The 17,901-nt window shown below is 43.9% G+C and overlaps 1 protein-coding gene across 4 annotated transcripts in view; it reads right to left on the bottom strand.

The window, feature by feature from the left end:
- Positions 1-1,836: 1,836 nt before the first annotated feature.
- Positions 1,837-17,901, bottom strand: part of tmem209 (transmembrane protein 209) — a 31,292-nt gene continuing 15,227 nt past the window's right edge. For all 4 annotated transcript variants that reach the window (XM_078235781.1, XM_078235783.1, XM_078235782.1 and 1 more), the window contains exons 8-15: positions 16,821-16,892; positions 14,057-14,153; positions 13,480-13,605; positions 12,772-12,869; positions 9,714-9,828; positions 8,716-8,813; positions 6,930-7,003; positions 1,837-3,953 (exon numbers count right to left, since the gene is read on the bottom strand). In XM_078235781.1, the coding sequence (XP_078091907.1) occupies positions 3,899-3,953; positions 6,930-7,003; positions 8,716-8,813; positions 9,714-9,828; positions 12,772-12,869; positions 13,480-13,605; positions 14,057-14,153; positions 16,821-16,892 (735 nt within the window). In that variant the 3' untranslated portion in view covers positions 1,837-3,898. The remainder of the gene's footprint in view (positions 3,954-6,929; positions 7,004-8,715; positions 8,814-9,713; positions 9,829-12,771; positions 12,870-13,479; positions 13,606-14,056; positions 14,154-16,820; positions 16,893-17,901) is intronic.

Here is a 17,901-nt window from a genome sequence, read left to right as displayed (position 1 = left end):
ATACCCTTAACCTGGATCAGGGGTGGGGGAGGGAGAGGGATCAAAACCCAGCTTCCAAGCGCAAATTTAAGACCAAGTTCAAAAACTTACACAGTCTGTGATGTTAGAGGATTTAATCTGGCAACTGGTTGCCCAGTTTGCTGCCCTTATAGCCACTCAACATTGTGTATGCACCTTTAAGGAGTGGTCATCTAACACCTACAGGGCATTATCTTCTAATGGTCACTCCTAGTACAGATCTTTTCCAGGCCCATTCAGGTAGTTTCATTCTTTCCAAGCTAGGTTCCTTATCCAGTTTTCTCACTTGCTGGGTGAAGTTGTAGGTTGGCTCTATTGCTGGCATTTCCAATGTCCAAGTCAGTAATTTATGACTTTAAACAGTGGAGGTGTAATGTAAACTGATACATTTTTCTACGGCAAGTGGTTGTGATCAGGAATGCACTAACTGAGGGTGGTGGAGGTAGATTCAATTGTGGCTTTCAAAAGGAAATGGTTAAACAGCTGATTTTCAGCAAATGGGATGAGAGAGAGGAGTGAAACTAGCTAAACCGCTCTTGCAGAAACTTGGCACAGACGCAACAGGACAAGCTTGTGGAGTGAAACCATTCTATACCTATTAAACTCTCACCTACTGGAGTTCACAGGTGCTGCTACAACTAGCCCAAAGGGAAAATCATCCAAATCTCTTGTCTTCAATCATTTCCCAGCAACTGTCAAGAGGATAGGATCAGCATCTGCATGTTGGCATGCACAGTCAAGCTCACATGAAGAGCACCCACATGGATCTGTTATAGTATAGGTATGTCACTCCCCAAGAACTGTGTATTCCAACACTTGAGTGGAAAACAGGAAGAGAAAAAAAACTGTTAGCTTGTTGCTGCCAACGGCCATCACTATTCACCACCCTGGGGAATATTTGATCATCGTAATCCATTGTGATTCTCAGCAACTGACAATGCACTGAGCGTTGATTTTTCACACCACTACAGAATAGGTTTTGGTGGGCTAGACACATGAATGTTTTGTTCTCAGATACTGGACCTATCAAAGGCTAAACAGTAAGGAATGGCATCTCAATGGCGTCAAAACATTACGTAGAGAAGTACTGAGCAAGAAGCTGTGCTGGAAAATCAGTGGAGAGAGAATAGAGCCAATGCTTCGAGTCTGGATGACTCTCTGTCAGGGGCTTTGATGGTCATCCAGATTCGAAACGCTGGCTCTACTCTTTCTCCACAGATGCTGTCAGACCTGCTGAGATTTTCCAGCATTTTCTGTTTTTGTTTCAAATTCCAGCATCCGCAGTATTTTGCCTTCATTGAGGCTGTGCATTCTGGTCCAGTTAATTGGACCTTTCTCTTACGGCCAATGTAGCTCAAGAGTGAGGCTGGAGTAGAACGATGCAAGAGTGAGTCGGTTCATGAAACTTCAATGACAGGAAACATTCCAAGATCTACTTTAACATTTCAAATACCCGAGCTGGACTTCCCACTGTATTTATCAATAATTAGCCAGTGTCCTTGGTCAGACTACATTTCAACGAGAGTATTCTACATCTAGAATATCGATGTTCGAAATCCAACACTCCCCACTGAACAGGGTGAGAAATATCCATTCTTCTTCCCTAGCAGTTCTATGATAGCTTCCTCCACTCCTGTTGAATAATGCATTATTGATGGCCAGTGAGCAGTTGTTAGCCAAAGTTCCAGTCTTGCTCTTCCATGTGGTGCTGTTCTCTACCATATGTCTACATATCCCTTTGCTGTACGCGGTTTAGGGCTGACTTGAATCAAATGGAGGATGAGGGAAAACTTTTGAGCAAAAAAAAGACAAGGAAACCAAGGGTGTAAATGTCTACAAATTATTACAAATCTTTTGTTAGTTACAGGAGTAGGGAGAGGTCATGATAGTTCCCAATCAGATTGCAGTTTCCAGCTGAGTCTAGACCTCAAACTGTAACCACCAGCATCTCACTTTATAAAAACAGAGGCAGAGATCTCAAAAAATATTTTCATAATACCGAAAGTGGCCCCCCTCATCAGTCTGTTCACCACATTCCTTAGTCCCAAACTCAAGTGCCCTCTATCACAGAGATCTTTGTCCATATGCCACACCAGCCTATTCCTTGATCTCTCTGAACAAGATTAAATGCCGTTCAATGTACTTCTATGGGCACTGGGTCCTGCTGATGCAAGCTCTACAGACATCAGTGATCCTCTAATACCTTTAAGTTCACTCACAGGATTGAGCAGCACACATGGATGGGTAACAGGCAGTTACAATAGGACCCAATCTCGGTCATGTTCACTCATTCCCACGAAGGGGTCAGGCTGTAGGCCTGAGAGAGAAAGTCAGCAGGGGCTGGTGAACCAAATGGAAGTAGGGTATGGGGATGGAGAAGAAACTTCCTAGTCTGTGCAGCTCAGTCAGTCAACAAGCTGAGCTACTGTGGGAGCCCAAAACAAACTCTTGGAAAGTTCAGGTCTCAGCCCAGAGGAAAGATAAAAGGTAAGGTCATGGGTTCCTTCTTTTGATCCACATTTATAGTTAGTCCTTCTGGAAAGTGGGCTGCGTTCAGCCTCAGCTGCACTGCCCCATGCAGTCAAATACCCCCCCCAAGATCTGAAGCAATGAGGTACTGGAAGGCTTCTGTTATTCAGGGATGTACAGCTCAGGATGGATGCTTCCTTTAAATAGAGCAGCTGGCTTTAATGTTTCCCTGGAACTGAATCTCAAAACTATCCTGGTTATTAGTGACTTGGGGTATTAAAATAATGTTAAAATATGTACAAATCTCCAACTTACAACAACTGATTGATTCTGATCTTAAAAAAAAACAAAACAAAACACTGGAGTCAGAATTTGCTCAGATAATTAAAAAGATACATTTGTCAGTGATGGGTGAGTGATTGTGGGACAGGGAAGAGGTCCAGCACTTCCTAAACTGGTTTGAGGGGAAAGCTCCCTCCCCGGGGACACAGCATAAATCAGCTATGCCTGACAGACCACTCCTTACAAAACCAATTTCCCCAAACTGGGTCAGATGAGCTCTGTGCGTCTGTCCAGATCCAACCCTTAAATGGAAAGGACCCAAACATTTTGAACTAATTCCAGAGTTAATTATTTGCCATAACCCACCTTCTTTCCTTCGAGTGAAACCCATCAGCTTTTCATTTTCACCTATTTCCAAACTCAGGCAATTCTTAAATGGAGATAGTTGTCTCTTTCATCCCAAATTATTCCTGCAGTACTTTACAACCACATTGTCCAGCATACCTAAACAAAATCCAAATAAAAGGCTCATCGATACCAATTTTTTAAAAAGGCAGAGAGGTGACCACGAGAATGCAGCTATGAATGCCACTATTCCAGCAGTTTAAGGCATCAATGGTGTGTCTGTGTCCTCACAACGATAGCAGAACAGAAAACACAAATTCTGTCACCCACTCCCACCCCAGGATACTCTCCGAGCAGAAATACCACAATGCTGACAGGAACTAATGTTGTTCCTTCACAGCAAACACACAGTCACATTTTGCGGCAACACTATGAAGATCGTAAAAGGTGTACACACTTCCGCTGGCGAGTATAAATGAAGTCCTTTTCTTCAAACGTTGGGGAGAGAAAAAAAAGCTTCCGTTTCAAAAAAGATACAACAGCTCTCTCTCTCTCTCAGCACTGAAGCGGATGCACTGCAGCCAAATACTCTGAGCACAGAGTGATGGCAGAGTCACAGAGAAAAATCAAGGTTGGCTTCAGAGTTTCTGTTCCAGAGTCCCAGTTGGATGTATGAGAAAAGTCATGGAGAATTAAAGTGGGGTGGAGGGAAGAACAAATGCTGAAGCTGTTCAGTTTCTGCACAAATCAAATACAGGCAGTTACATCTTCTGTTAATTGTTCCTTATTCTCCAAAAATCCACAGAACATTCACTCCAGACAAGCCCAGATTCACCCTCCTGCAAAAGGAATACATAATTTAGATTAGTTATACAGCGTTCACACAGACTGCATTCTACAATTCTCTCAAGGATGCCAACATTTCTAATCATTTGGGTGGGTGTCTTTTTAATAAAATATTTTTCGGTGTTTGGGCAAAAAGACTTCACTCCAGGTTACATTTCCCCACCAGCTGGCTCAGGAACAGGCTGCCCCCTTTAGATAAGGGATGGTATTGCAGCACAGAGGTCCCCGAAACCCATTTTCAATGTTGCTAGACGACTCCAGGTTTCAAACTTTATTGAACTCAATGTTATCACTGTACTCGTATTACTGCACACTAATATTGACAGTCCTGGGCATGACCCGCACATAAAGGCAGACTTCCAGTCACCTCTGAAGTACGGGGATATCTTGCCCCCACCTTGTACAGCTGTCAGAAACCTTTGCAGAAAATGTGTTTCATTGGCTTAAACCAAACATCAATAAATCAATAGGTTAAGCTGATGGCTTCAGGAACTCCTCAAGAATCAATGACACCCAATCCCCCAGTGGGACTATTTTAGACTGTGGGAATCTATGGCATCATATTTTATTCCTTTAGCTGGGCCGATACTCTAATGTATTTACTGTGGTGGGAGCTTGCTGTGCACAATTTGGTCACTGCGTCTGCAAAGCACTTCATTGGCTGTGAAGTTTTTGTAAGGAAGGCCACAAAGAACACAATGAATGTCTCTCTTACTTTATTACAGTTCTTCCCAGCTGTCAAGTTATACAAAGAAACAAACTTAACTATTTATTTAAACAGAATGATGACTTTGTTTCTTCCTCCATAGAATGAGCTGACTGGACAGATGCATCAATGGAAAGACAGCTTCCAAGTCAATTCAACAGCTGGGTAAATGTCCGTCCCAATTCTCCACACAGACCAAGTAAATGCCAAGTTTTATCTCCGGTCAGTGCTGAAGTGGCTGATCTTAGCTGTATGGTTCGATGGAGAGTTGCAAACAGCATAGCTGGAGGGGGGGGGGGGGGGGAGAAAACAATCTTCACTGCACCTCTCACCTTTCTATCCCCCCCCCACCCCCAGTCCAGCAGGTCCATGTGCATTGGTGTCAGCGCAGGGCGGTTTAACTGGGGTGCTTCCTTCCATCTGAATACATCAATAGGCACTGCTCAACTCTCAAAGAACAGCCACTCAACTGCAGTGCCTAGGAATGGTGCCATAACCCACAACAATATGCCCGAGGAACGTGGGAACAAAAGGAAGCACTTCAGTCTGTTCCACCACTCCGTTAGCAGATCATAGTTGACCTGTCCCTAAACTTCAATTCCCCCCCCCATTGATCCATAACCCATGATATTCTTAGCAACCTGCTGATTTCACTCTTGGAAACTCCAATTGCCCCCAACATCCACAGCCTTTTGAGGAGAGAACTTCAGATATTCCCTATACTTTCCGAAGTATTTCCCAATCTTCCTTGTAGGTAGCTTAGTTTTAATTTAAAGATCATGTCCCCTTGTTCAGGATTCAAACCAGAGAAGAAATAACTTCTCTGAACCTACTACGCGTGATCCTTCTGTCATTTTAAACACAAACTAGATCAGCTGAACCGAAGAAAACGGATGATCCCAGGAATGGTAGGCCTGACATACGATGAACGTCTGAGGATCGTGGGATTATATTCATTGGAGTTTAGGAGGTTGAGGGGAGATCTGATAGAAACTTACAAGATAATGAACGGCTTAGATAGGATGGACGTAGGGAAGTTGTTTCCATTAACAGGGGAGACTAGGACGCGGGGGCACAGCCTTAGAATAAAAGGGAGTCACTTTAGAACAGAGATGAGGAGAAATTTCTTCAGCCAGAGAGTGGTGGGTCTGTGGAATTCATTGCCACAGAGGGCTGTGGAGGCCGAGACGTTGAGAGTCTTCAAGACAGAAATTGATAAATTCTTGATTTCTCGAGGAATTAAGGGCTATGGGGAGAGAGCGGGTAAATGGAGTTGAAATCAACCATGATTGAATGGTGGAGTGGACTCGATGGGCCGAATGGCCTTACTTCCGCTCCTATGTCTTATGGTCTTATGGTCTTATGAAACTCAAGGGAACACAAGTTATGTTTGTGTAACGTACTCTCATAATTTAATCCTTTTAGTTACAGTATAATTCTGAACCCTGTGATAAAAACTAATGTCTTCATGCAGTTTAAGATAGCTTTCAGAGAATTCAGTCATAGAATCCCAACAGTGCAGGAGGCCATTCAGCCCATTGAGTCTGCACCGTCCACAATACCACCTAGGCCCTATTCCCATAACCCCCACATATTTATCTTGCTAATCTCCCTGACACTAGGATCAATTTATCATGGCCAATCCACCTAATCTGCACATCTTTGGACTGTGGGAAAAAAACAGGAGCACCCAGAGGAAACCCACGCAGACATGGGGAGAACGTGCAAACTCCACACAGACAGGCAGTGATCCAAAGCCGGTATTGAACCTGGGTCCCTGGTGCTGTGAGGCAGCTGTGTTAACCACTGTGCCACCATGCCACCCACCATTTGGAAACGCAGTGATGTGGCTTTACTATTCAGGTCTCCAATATGCTGCCTCGTGTATTGGGGAGGAGGACAGGAATGGGAACTTCCTAGAGTGGAATTGCACGGATTTCAGTGTCATCATCATGCATATCCCCCCCGACATTGTTTATGGAATTGTTGGGAGCTAGTCTTCAATCCCATGAACGAGGACAGGGGTCGAGGCAGCCAGCTACACATCTCCTCACTTTTCCTTTTCAGTCGGAGGTTCAGGTGGGCAAGTCAGGGAGTATGGAACGGAGATTTTCATTTTTTGATACATTGAGGGGTCAACTTTCCCTACGTGATGAGATAACAAATCAGACCCAAAGAAACTCCAAACTATCTGCTGTCATCACTAACGGTTACAGGAGAAAGCAAAGAGAAGAGTTAGCAAAGTCTGAAAATAACTACATACCCCAGCATTCCTGACTCCTTCATTTTGATTATGTACAAAAACATCATGATAGTGTGGAACATGTTGCTCCTGTCCTGCAAAATGAAGATTTCAAGTCAGAACATCAAATCGAATTCCAGTTTTTAGACAGCACCTTAAATTTAGACCCTGACTGTCCCCTTGAGTGGATGTGAAGGATTTTGGGACACTATTTCCAAGAGCAGTTGGGAGCTCTCCCAGGTGTCTTGTCCAATATTTACCCCACAACCAACACTTGAAATAGATTCAGGAAATGCTGGAAAATCTCAGCAGGTCTGATAGCATCTGTGGAGAGAGAATAGAGCCAACAGTTTGAGTCTGGAGGACCCTTTGTCAGAGCTGGGGTCATCCAGACTCGAAACGTTGGCTCTATTCTCTGTCCACAGATGCTATCAGACCAGCTGAGATTTTCTAGAATCTTCTACTTTTGTTTCAGATTCCAGCATCTGCAGTATTTTGTTTAACATAAAATGGATTATTTGGCCTTTATCACATTGTGGAACCTTGCTGCATGCAAAATTTCTTACTTTACAGAAGACCTCTGAAGGCGAAAGGCAGGTTAATAGGGTGGTGAAAAAGGCATATGGCACATTCGCCTTTATCAATCGAGGTACAGATTACTAAAGCAGAGAGGTCATGATGGAGTTGTATAGAACTTTGGTGAGGCCACAGTTGGAGTACTGTGTGCAGTTCTGGTTCCCACACTGAACACACGTGGAGCGGGTGCAGAGAAGATTTACCAGGATGCTGCCTGGGATGGAACATTTAAGTTGAGAGGTTGGGTAGGCTTGGGTTGCTTGCATTGGAGCAGAGAAGACTGAGGGGGTGACTTGATTGAGGTGTTCAAGATTAGGAGGGGTGTGGACAGGGTGGATAGGGAGCAGCTGTTCCCCTTAGTTGAAGGGCCAGTTACAAGGGGACACAAGTTAAAAGTGAGGAGTGGGAGGTTTAGGTGGGATTTGAGGAAAATCCTTTTTACTCAGAGAGTGGTGATGGTCTGGAATGCGCTGCCTGGGAGGGTGGAGGAAGCGGGATGCCTCACATCCTTTAAGTAGTACCTGAATGAGTACTTCGCACACCATAACATTCAAGGCTATGGGCCAAATGCTGGTAAGTGGGATTAGGAGGGCAGGTCAGGGCATTTCATGCATCGGTGCAGACTCGATTTGCCAAAGGGCCTTTTCTGCGCTGTAGTATTCTGTGATTCTGTGAAGTTACATTTCAAGAGTGCTTCAGTGGCTGTAAAGCACTTTGGGATGTCTCGAGGTCCCAAAATACTTCATTAACCCAAATCTTTCATAGCAGCAGTTTCATTCCACCAGCAACCAGGAACAAACTGAGGTCCTACTGCGGAGCTTTGGGACTCAGGAGTAGCATGCTGCCTGAGTTATGAATGTTGTGGGTTCAAGTCCCGTGCAACACACTGGAGTACATAATCCAGACTGACACTTGTGTGTAATATCGAGGAGGCACTGTTAACACGAGGCCCAATCTGCCCATGCAGCACCAAGAGAAGCAGCAAGTTCTCCTGGTGTCCATGTTGACATTAACCAGTCATTCACTAGATTGCTACTTGTGCATCCTACTGTACACTTACTGACAGCTACATATCTCTAAAGGAAAAAGCAATTCATTGGTTTTGAAATGCTTGGACACAAATAGGATGGGAAAGTCACTATATAAATGCAAGTCCTTGCTTCTTTCATTGCTTCACGTAGACAGGGTCAAAGATAAATAATTTAAAAATTAAGACTCTTCTTTTGGATACCTTTGGCAAATTATACAGCTGCCCTTGGTAGATGAGCTGGTAGTGTGGGGGATTGATGTTGCTTTGGTGAATACAGAACAAATGCTCATTCGTGGTGTCTGCAAACAAAATTAGAAACCAGAGAAAAATTAGTCACAGCTGAATCGCTAGTTATGTCTTTTAACAAGACAAGCTAAGGTATAGTGGGATACATCACTAATAACTACACACTGGCTCAGGTGGACTCAAATGGACCTCTGAGTCTAAAGCCCATTCTCTGGGGCAAGCACATAGTCCAGGATGTCACCTCAGTGCAGTACTGAGGACATGCTGCACTGTTCATAGAATTGTAGAATGCCTACAATGAAAAGAGGGTATTTGGCCCATTGAGTCAGCACCAATTCTCCGACAGAGTATCTTACCCAGGCCCTCTCCCCATCCTATCCCATAACCCCACACATTTCCCCTGACTAATCCAGCTAACCTACGCATCTTGAGGCTGTGGGAGCGCCAGAGGAAACCCACACAATCATGGGGAGAATGTGCAAACTCCACAGAGACATTCACCCAAGGCTGGAAATGAACCCGGGTCCCTGTCACTGAGGCACTGCAATGCTAACCACTGTGCCATCATGCCACCCGTACTGTTTTTCACATCCAATTTTTAATTAAAATCTTTTCTACACATTCAGGTGGATGTTACAGCTCCTTTTGCACTAAATCAAAACAACAAATTCTCCTGATGCCCTGGCCCAAATCCACCCACCCTCAAAATAAAAACAAACCCACCATTCAACCCAATACCACTTGCAGAATCTTAGTGTGCAAAATTGTTGCCGTGTTTGTCTACATAGTAACAATGACAATAGCTGCACATTACGTGAGTTTGCAGTTGCCGAATGGCCTGTTTCTGTGCTCTACGTAATTCCATGCAAAGGTGCGGCTAGAAACATCACAATATTAACCAAAAGCACAACCTGCGGTGTTGCTGGTGTACTGGTACCAGCTACAGATCACACCTGGTTTATCCGGAGCTTGAATGAAATGTTGGGAGGTGAATGTTTTCCCATCAGGATACTTGGGGTGTGGAGGCAACCTGGAGTCAAGGTAAGTGCAGAACATATGCATTATAACCTGAAACAAAAAAAAATCAGAAAAATGTATGAGGGGGTTGCACCGTTATCCCTATGCAGCACAGATCAGATAGGAGCACAGAATGTGTTGATGCAATGTCACAATGTGTGGTTGAGATATTATAGATTTTGTAAAAAGCTAATCTTCCTTTATAATTGGACACAAGAATCCTTAAAGATCGTTGCCAGAAGTCACCCAATACTTTTCACTGCAATGTGGTCAAGCTTCCAGTTAAATGGCTAAAACCATTAAAAGGGTTAATTACCTCGGCTAAAAAGACCAAGGATGGGACTATACCCCCAGACTAATCCAGTACTTAATATGGAAGCATGGATAGCAGCCATTTAAAGTTTTGAAACTGTATAAATCTGGCTGCAAACAGCCAATATGGATGCAGAGCTACCTTGATCATCAATGAGGGGGACACCTTGAAACAGAAATTGACTCAAGAGTCAAGTGATTAGAGTTTCCAGAAACAGCCATATGACTGTTATATGAAACCAGGTTTCCAAGGACCTCCACCTGCAGCCTTCACTCACCCCCAGGACCTGTCCTGCTTGATATCTCAGAACGACTTGCAATCATTAAGTATCTTTACCTCCTTTATCTGCATTTTAATCTTTGTATCTATGCTTTTGTTAATAACCACCTCTTTTCATGAAATAACTTCCAGCACTTCCTTATCTTGTTTAAGACTAAACTTGTCTATTGGGTTTTTTAAATTTAACCACTCAAATAAAAAGGGGGCTTCAAATTCTTACCATACAGACCACTTTAAGGAAACACCTTTTATATGCTTGCAACACAGTAACACAGACATGGAGGATAGCAGGAGGTCCCCTCCAATGCTGTGGGTTCATCTAGCGAGGAGAGGAGCCATAGACACCAGGGAGATTTTGGGTTTTCAATCAGGTCTGATCTACATGAGCGACCCAAGGATATCAGTCAGGGTTACAGCTGACTGCTTCCCAATGACCTCCAGTTGGAAATGCTTGTACCAGTATTACATAATCCAGAAAGTGGTCACTTGGCCCACACTTGTGCCAACTCTTCGAGTTTGTCACACTTGCTCAGCTCTTTCCCGTTGGCCCACCAAACCATTCCTCAAGTTTTATCCCATTTCCTTTTGAAAGTTATTGAATCTGCTTTAACCCATCGTGTAGCAGGGGGCAACATATTAGCATGGATAGAAGGTTGGTTGGGTAGCAAAAAACAGTATGCATTATTGGGTCATTTCCTAATTTTTTAGACATCATAGAATCTACAGTGCAGTAGAAGACCATTTTGGCCCATCAAGCCTGCACCAACAACAATCCCACCCAGGTCCTATCCCTGTAACCCCACATATTTACCCTCCTAATCTCCCTGACACTAAGAGGCAATCATGGCCAATCAACCTAACCCGCACATCTCCCCCTTAATCAGCTCACTTACCAGCTTTTCTCACCCCTAGTTTGATTCTGGTAAATCTCAGTGCTGAGGACGCCAGATGTATCAACTCCTTCCAGAAGATTCAATAAACTGGAGTGGGAGTACTGGCTGATGTTCCCCCTCCAAACCTGAGTCCTGGTGTTAGATGTTGACTGTAAAGCTGCCCTGGCTCAGGTTAACTAAGTATATAAAACTGATGCAATTGTGCTGTTCTTGGTATCCTTCCTGTGAAACTGTATGCTGAAAGACGATGTCTGGCATCTACTGGATAATCCTGATGCTCCTCCCTTTGGAGCTTCCTTTCTTTAACCGGGTAGGTGGGGCGTTGATATAGACTCTTGATTCATTATAGTTAATTCGAGAATGTTTCCCATGTCTTGTCAGGAGAAGGAGGATTGTACCTCTCCCTGAAATACCTTGTTGGGTGTCTTGATGTTTCTTCTTCTCCTTGTCAGTAGGGTTTCATTGGTGGAATATGGTTTGAATTCTTCAGTGATGGGGAGCCTGATTGGTGTCTCTGATATGGCCAGAAAGGAGGGAGGTTTGTGGTGTGAGTCTAGGTGAGGTGTATGAATCTTTGGCTTACTGGTTCCTATACATGACAGCATACGCTGCCACATCACGTCTTGTTTCAATGGCAGAATCCTGATGTTCCCCCTTTTTTTTGTGTTATCCTTTCATTGCTTGAGGTGCTGGAATGCTGAGTTAGACCACAGTTGGTTGTATATTACTCCATAAGAGATCCTGTATATTGTGTAGCTCTGTTATCCTATGGAGGAAGACATGCAACTTGGGGCTATATACTCATGGTTTTACCTGTTATCCTGAGATCCTCCACTCTTTCTGATATCCTTTCTTTATCCTTACAAGAGGAGATGCTGACTACAACGATTGCAATGATTGATAATTTGAATCATTTGTATGAATATTCACTGATATTTTCTGTATGTTTATGTGGAATAACGGTTACTCAGTACTGTACTAGCTTTTGGGAATTTGTTGCATCTTGTGGTAAATGTAAGATGAAAACTTTCAATAACATCTTGAAAATTAAAGCTAATCCTATTGTAGTTAAATAAAGATTAAAATCAATTAGCTAAATTAATGAGAACTAATAAACTCAGACTAAATTGGAAAATCTGTTCTTCAGTTCTAGTCTCCCCATCTCTATTTGTGAAAACCCTCGAGACATTGAAGGTGTTATATGAATGTAAGACATTGTTATACTTGCGTCTCATCACCTTCACATCCATTGGATGGTTCAGTGAATGGAATATACATTAATGAAGTCACCAGTTCAATCACAGCTCCAACACTCCCACCCCCTCCCCGCAAAAAACACTGAGTTTTCTGTCACAGTTAAAGTGGGTGGGGGGCCCACAAGGTAAGATGTAAACAAGATGATTTAATGCACCCATTCATTGCCCAGTTCCAGTAGTTAATATACACAAAAGGAGACTCAGTGAGAAGATGCTAATGTGCCGACAAAAATTTTGTTCCCTCTTTACTCACCGCAGAATCTGTGGGGAGGTCAGTATCCCATTTCCTGGACTTGGACTCTCCACCTCCATTCCACCGGAAGGAGCTCATACAACCTCCGTGGGCAAGCTCTGCAACAAACCAAGCCACTTAATGGGAACCTTCAACTTTGATGCAATGACTATTGACAAAAGTAGATGGCTGGAGGCTCCTCACCCTCTACAATTAACTTTGCCAAACATTTTAATGACGGTAGGAATGTTAACACTAAGGAATGTGTTATTTTCCATTACACGCACACCCAATAGCAGCATCAAGCATTTGCAGAGCAGATACAACAGCATCATTAAACCTTCTTTTATTTGGTCCCTTGTGCCTAAATTCCATCTCTTGCCCCCTTTGCCCCACCAACTGGATAATTGTGACATTTCCCACTGCAGCTATCCCATTGCTTCTCAGGCTGTCAGTTTAATTCTGTGGAACTGAAGAGATCCCAAACTCATTAATGAGCCCTCAGTGGAAATGTAGAGAAGAGGGAGAGTTTAATCTGATAGGTTAAGCCTGCATTCGACAGCACATCACAGTACATTAACCCACTGCACCATCTCATCCCCTTAAGACTCAGTCAATGTTAATGATTCTGATGTCGACACTGGGACTTTAGTATTTAATGGTACACGCCTGAAATTTCACAGTACGTTCCCTTGAATTGAGAGCAGCAGAATAAACAGAAATGCTCACCTTTGATCCTCTCCACCAGGTACTCCTGGTTTGAAGTGATGTCCAAATATTGGACAACTATATTCAGCGTTGGAATCTGGGGAGCTCGGACTAGAGCCGCTTGCCTTAGGCTGCTGATACTGGTCTCTGTGAAAGGGCAAAGAGGAAATCTAGTCAACCATTAGAGCTTACTTAGGATGTCAGACAAATAAATTCCCAAACACAAATCTCCTGTATCATTACTCTCCGACAAACTCGGTGTTACAGAACAAGGTAGAGCACACACCCAGGAATCTCTTCCTTCTCGATTCTATTCCACTTCAAACAGTGATGCGACATACAGGTATTTACATAGTTACATACCATCACAAATCTGGCAAATATGGAATAATAATGTTCCCCCATACACACCCCTTTCAAAACCTACAGGGCAGTAAGGACAATTTTAGCATCCCCGCAGGCCATCCTGACCAGCATCAATAAACTCAGCACAGACTGGGAATCAACCTGGAGATCTTCTTGACAGGTGTGATTGAACTATTTGCTGCTTAAAGATGGCGAATCAGGGTGCAGCTAAGTCCTTATACAACATACATACCTCCCACTTGCAGCTCCGGACACCCCAGTCTCCTTAGCTGTGTGTTCACATTATCAATCTCTTTGACCAAACGATTCAAAATGGTCTCGTTGATCCACTACAGACAGATAAGATACAAGAGGAAAGTTAAAGTTTATTTATTAGTCACAAGTAGGCTTACTGCAATGAAGTTACTGTGAAAAATCTCCTAGTCGCCACACTCCGGTGCCTGTTCGTGTACACTGAGGGAGAATTTAGCATGGCCAATCCACCTAACCTGCACATCTTTGGATCGTGGAAGGAAACCGAGCACCCAGAGGAAACCCACACAGACCTGGGGAGAACATGCAGACTCCACACAGACAGTGACCCAAGCCGGGAATTGAACCTAGGTCCCTGGCACTGTGAGGCAGCAGTGCTAACCACTGTGCCACAGTGCCACCCCCATCATCTTGAGTGCCGGAGCCAAGTCAGAAAGAAATTAATCTAGTAAATATTTCTGTATGTTAATCAAATGTGGAACAGCATGCCCCAGAAAGCCACTGATGTTTACAAAGGAGACATTTTGTGATTTATATAAAAAATCTGGAAGAAGGTGTAACTGGGGTGATCAGTAAGTTTGCGGACGACACAAAATTGGCAGGACTTGCAGATAGTGAGGAGCATTGTCAGAAGCTACAGGAGGATATAGATAGGCTGGAAATTTGGGCAAAGAAATAGCAGATGGAGTTCAATCCTGATAAATGCGAAGTGATGCATTTTGGTAGAACTAATTTAGGGAGGAGCTATACGATAAATGGCAGAACCATAAAGGGTGTAGATACGCAGAGGGACCTGGGTGTGCAAGTCCACAGATCCTTGAAGGTGACGTCACAGGTGGAGAAGGTGGTGAAGAAGGCATATGGCATGCTTGCCTTTATAGGACAGGGCATAGAGTATAAAAGTTGGGGTCTGATGTTGCAGATGTATAGAACGTTGGTTCGGCCGCATTTGGAATACTGCGTCCAGTTCTGGTCGCCACACTACCAGAAGGACGTGGAGGCTTTGGAGAGAGTAGAGGAGGTTTACCAAGATGTTGCCTGATATGGAGGGGCTTAGTTATGAGGAGAGATTGGGTAAACTGGGGTTGTTCTCCCTGGAAAGACAGAGGATGAGGGGACACTTAATAGAGGTGTATAAAATTATGAAAGGCATAGATAGGGTGAACGGTGGGAAGCTTTTCCCCAGGTCGGTGGTGACGTTCACGAGGGGTCATAGGTTCAAGGTGAAGTGGGGGGAGGTTTAACACAGATATCAGAAGGACATATTTTACACAGAGGGTGGTGGGGGCCTGGAATGCGCTGCCAGGCAAGGTGGTGGAGGCGGACACACTGGGAACGTTTAAGACTTATCTAGATAGCCACATGAACGGAGTGGGAATGGAGGGATACAAAAGAATGGTCTAGTTTGGACCAGGGAGCGGCATGGGCTTGGAGGGCCGAAGGGCCTGTTCCTGTGCTGTATTGTTCTTTGTTATTTAGGAAATAAAGAAGATATGGAGAAAAATCAGGGAACTGATATGAAAGAATGAGAGCAGTCACTGGCAACAAAATGGTAAAGCAATCACTATTATTGCAAGTGGCCCTCTACGTTTCCCATACTGAATTACACAAAAAGATCATTTTCATCTCCAGGAACGATATACTGAGCGCAGAACTCAGGGAATTAAAACTCCGCGTCAATTCACTGATTACATCCAGGTCTATAACAGTTCTAGAAGCCATGTACTTCTGATAGATAACTGCACGTGTTAATAGAAGTAGACACAAGATACATATTAAGTAAGTCGGCAAATTGGGGTAAATACACGACAACTCTGTTACCTTCTGGATGAAATCATTGCAGGCACGTTCCAGAGGAGCAGAAATCAGAACTGTGTATTCGAACATTGAGAACAGAGGGCAGCAATCATCATACAGTACACCTGAGAGGGGGAATACTGAATCAGATAGAGTTTTTGCCCAAGTCTCAACATTTTAATTTCCCCCTCGGTGCTCAAAGCAGCAGCAGGAGAAACAGGAAGAGGAGTCTTTAGCCGGAGTGTAGGGGTGGGCAGGGAGTTAAAATTGCCTCCTGGATGAAGCGCATATATAATGTACCACTTAAGAGTTCTACCAACTTCCCACCTATGCTTATCATAGGCACTGCATGTATTGGGTAAATGATGCTAACCACTGTTGCTGCCAGCACCATCAGTCACAAAGATGCCACTGGTAATTTATTTAGGTTGCCAGCCATTTTGGGTGAAGCACTGACCTCATGTCAAAGGCTCTGTTGATTTCAGGCAAAATTATTTCAGCTAGTTTCAATCAGTTGTTTGCAACTGGTTAAACTGAAATTACCTTAGTGACGTGAATTCTTCACTCAGCCAGTAACCAAGGTTATTGCTACGGAGATTTTCTGTATTTATAAATGGAAACTGGAGTTGGTTACTTGGCTTTTTAAGTATTACATCATGTAAAGCAGTAAATCTATTTCGCACCCACTACAGACGGTGTAGAATGCATTTTCTCACTCCCCATCCAGACTCATTATGCCGTTGTTAAACTAGGCTTCTTTAAGAAGCTTGATATTGTGTTGGGAGTGTGGTGCAGTTGGTATGGTGGACAGGGCCAAATAATTGGGCCAAACTAAATTAAGGATCCTGTTACATACAACTGAATGGGATGGCTGCTGAGGCCGAACAAGGGCAGCAAGTTTCCAATGAGTGAGACAGAAAAGCAGGGCGCTCTGAACGGTTACTTACATTCCTCAGGTTTGCTGTCCAGGAATCGAGAAGGTCTAACTGCTGTCGATTCATATTCAGCCTGATCCACACCTGCAAAGTACAAGCGGTAGCATTGGAGTCTTGGTCAATTCCCACTCCTCCTCATGCTGATTTCCTACCCTCTCCCACTTGTCCCGGATACCTCCTTGTTGGGCCACAATTCCATAGCTTGCCAGGGGGTTGGGGGAGGTGGTGTCATTAGAACCAAGAACACCCCCATGAGGGGGTCCAGACACCCACACACTCGCACAAAAGTTGCTGGGTAGCAACCGGGATACAAGGACTTTCTAACTGCCTATCTAATCCAGGACATGGACCCAGTTGTTGTGGCCCCCCTACTGCCCCTTCACGCAGATCAGAGTCCCAATCTGGGGTCTGTATATGGTGCAACTATTGGCTGCCTTAACCAGCAGTGGGGTGAGCTAGAAAACCCCATGTCCAGCACGCTACTCCATTCAGTACTCTTCCATTTTACTTTCGATTCTCCTCTTTGACCTCCTAAACAAGGCTGAGATTGAAAGATATGGGAGGGAAGTATATGGGAGGGATATAGAGCTATGGCCAAATGAAGCTGAGGCACAGGTCAATCACATGTCAATGCATTGCAGAAGAGACAAGCAGTTGAATGGTCTCCTCCTGTTCCTATGCTTGTATCTTGGAGGTGGCTGACCACTGTCTACCAAATGAGTCACTGAAAGGGTTGTACATTCACATTTTATATATATATGGAACTGACTAATAAAGAAAAATGAATGGGCACAATGATGTTTAAATTAATCTTGATGTGCAAGGCTTCTGCCTCAGGAGGGAGAAAGAGTTGCTATCCCATTACTTCCAGAAGAAGCACTTGCCCAAATGCTTTCTCTTTGGTAACTTCGGCCACAAATTTCAACTCAAGTTCTGCTGGAACCCCTGGACAAGAAAATAACAGTTCGATTTCCGAACATCCTTTCTAACCGCTTCAAAGAGCTTGCCTGCTCACTGCGATTTTTATGTAATACAAGAAGTGGTAATTAAAATACTGGACAGGCAGCAGGAGTCAAAACACTGTCATCGTGAC

The sequence above is a fragment of the Mustelus asterias genome, chromosome 19 (assembly GCF_964213995.1).
Source record: "Mustelus asterias chromosome 19, sMusAst1.hap1.1, whole genome shotgun sequence".
NCBI classification, from domain to species: Eukaryota; Metazoa; Chordata; class Chondrichthyes; order Carcharhiniformes; family Triakidae; genus Mustelus; species Mustelus asterias.
Note: the sequence above shows the minus strand (reverse complement) of the source record. Positions and strands in the feature narration are given on the sequence as shown.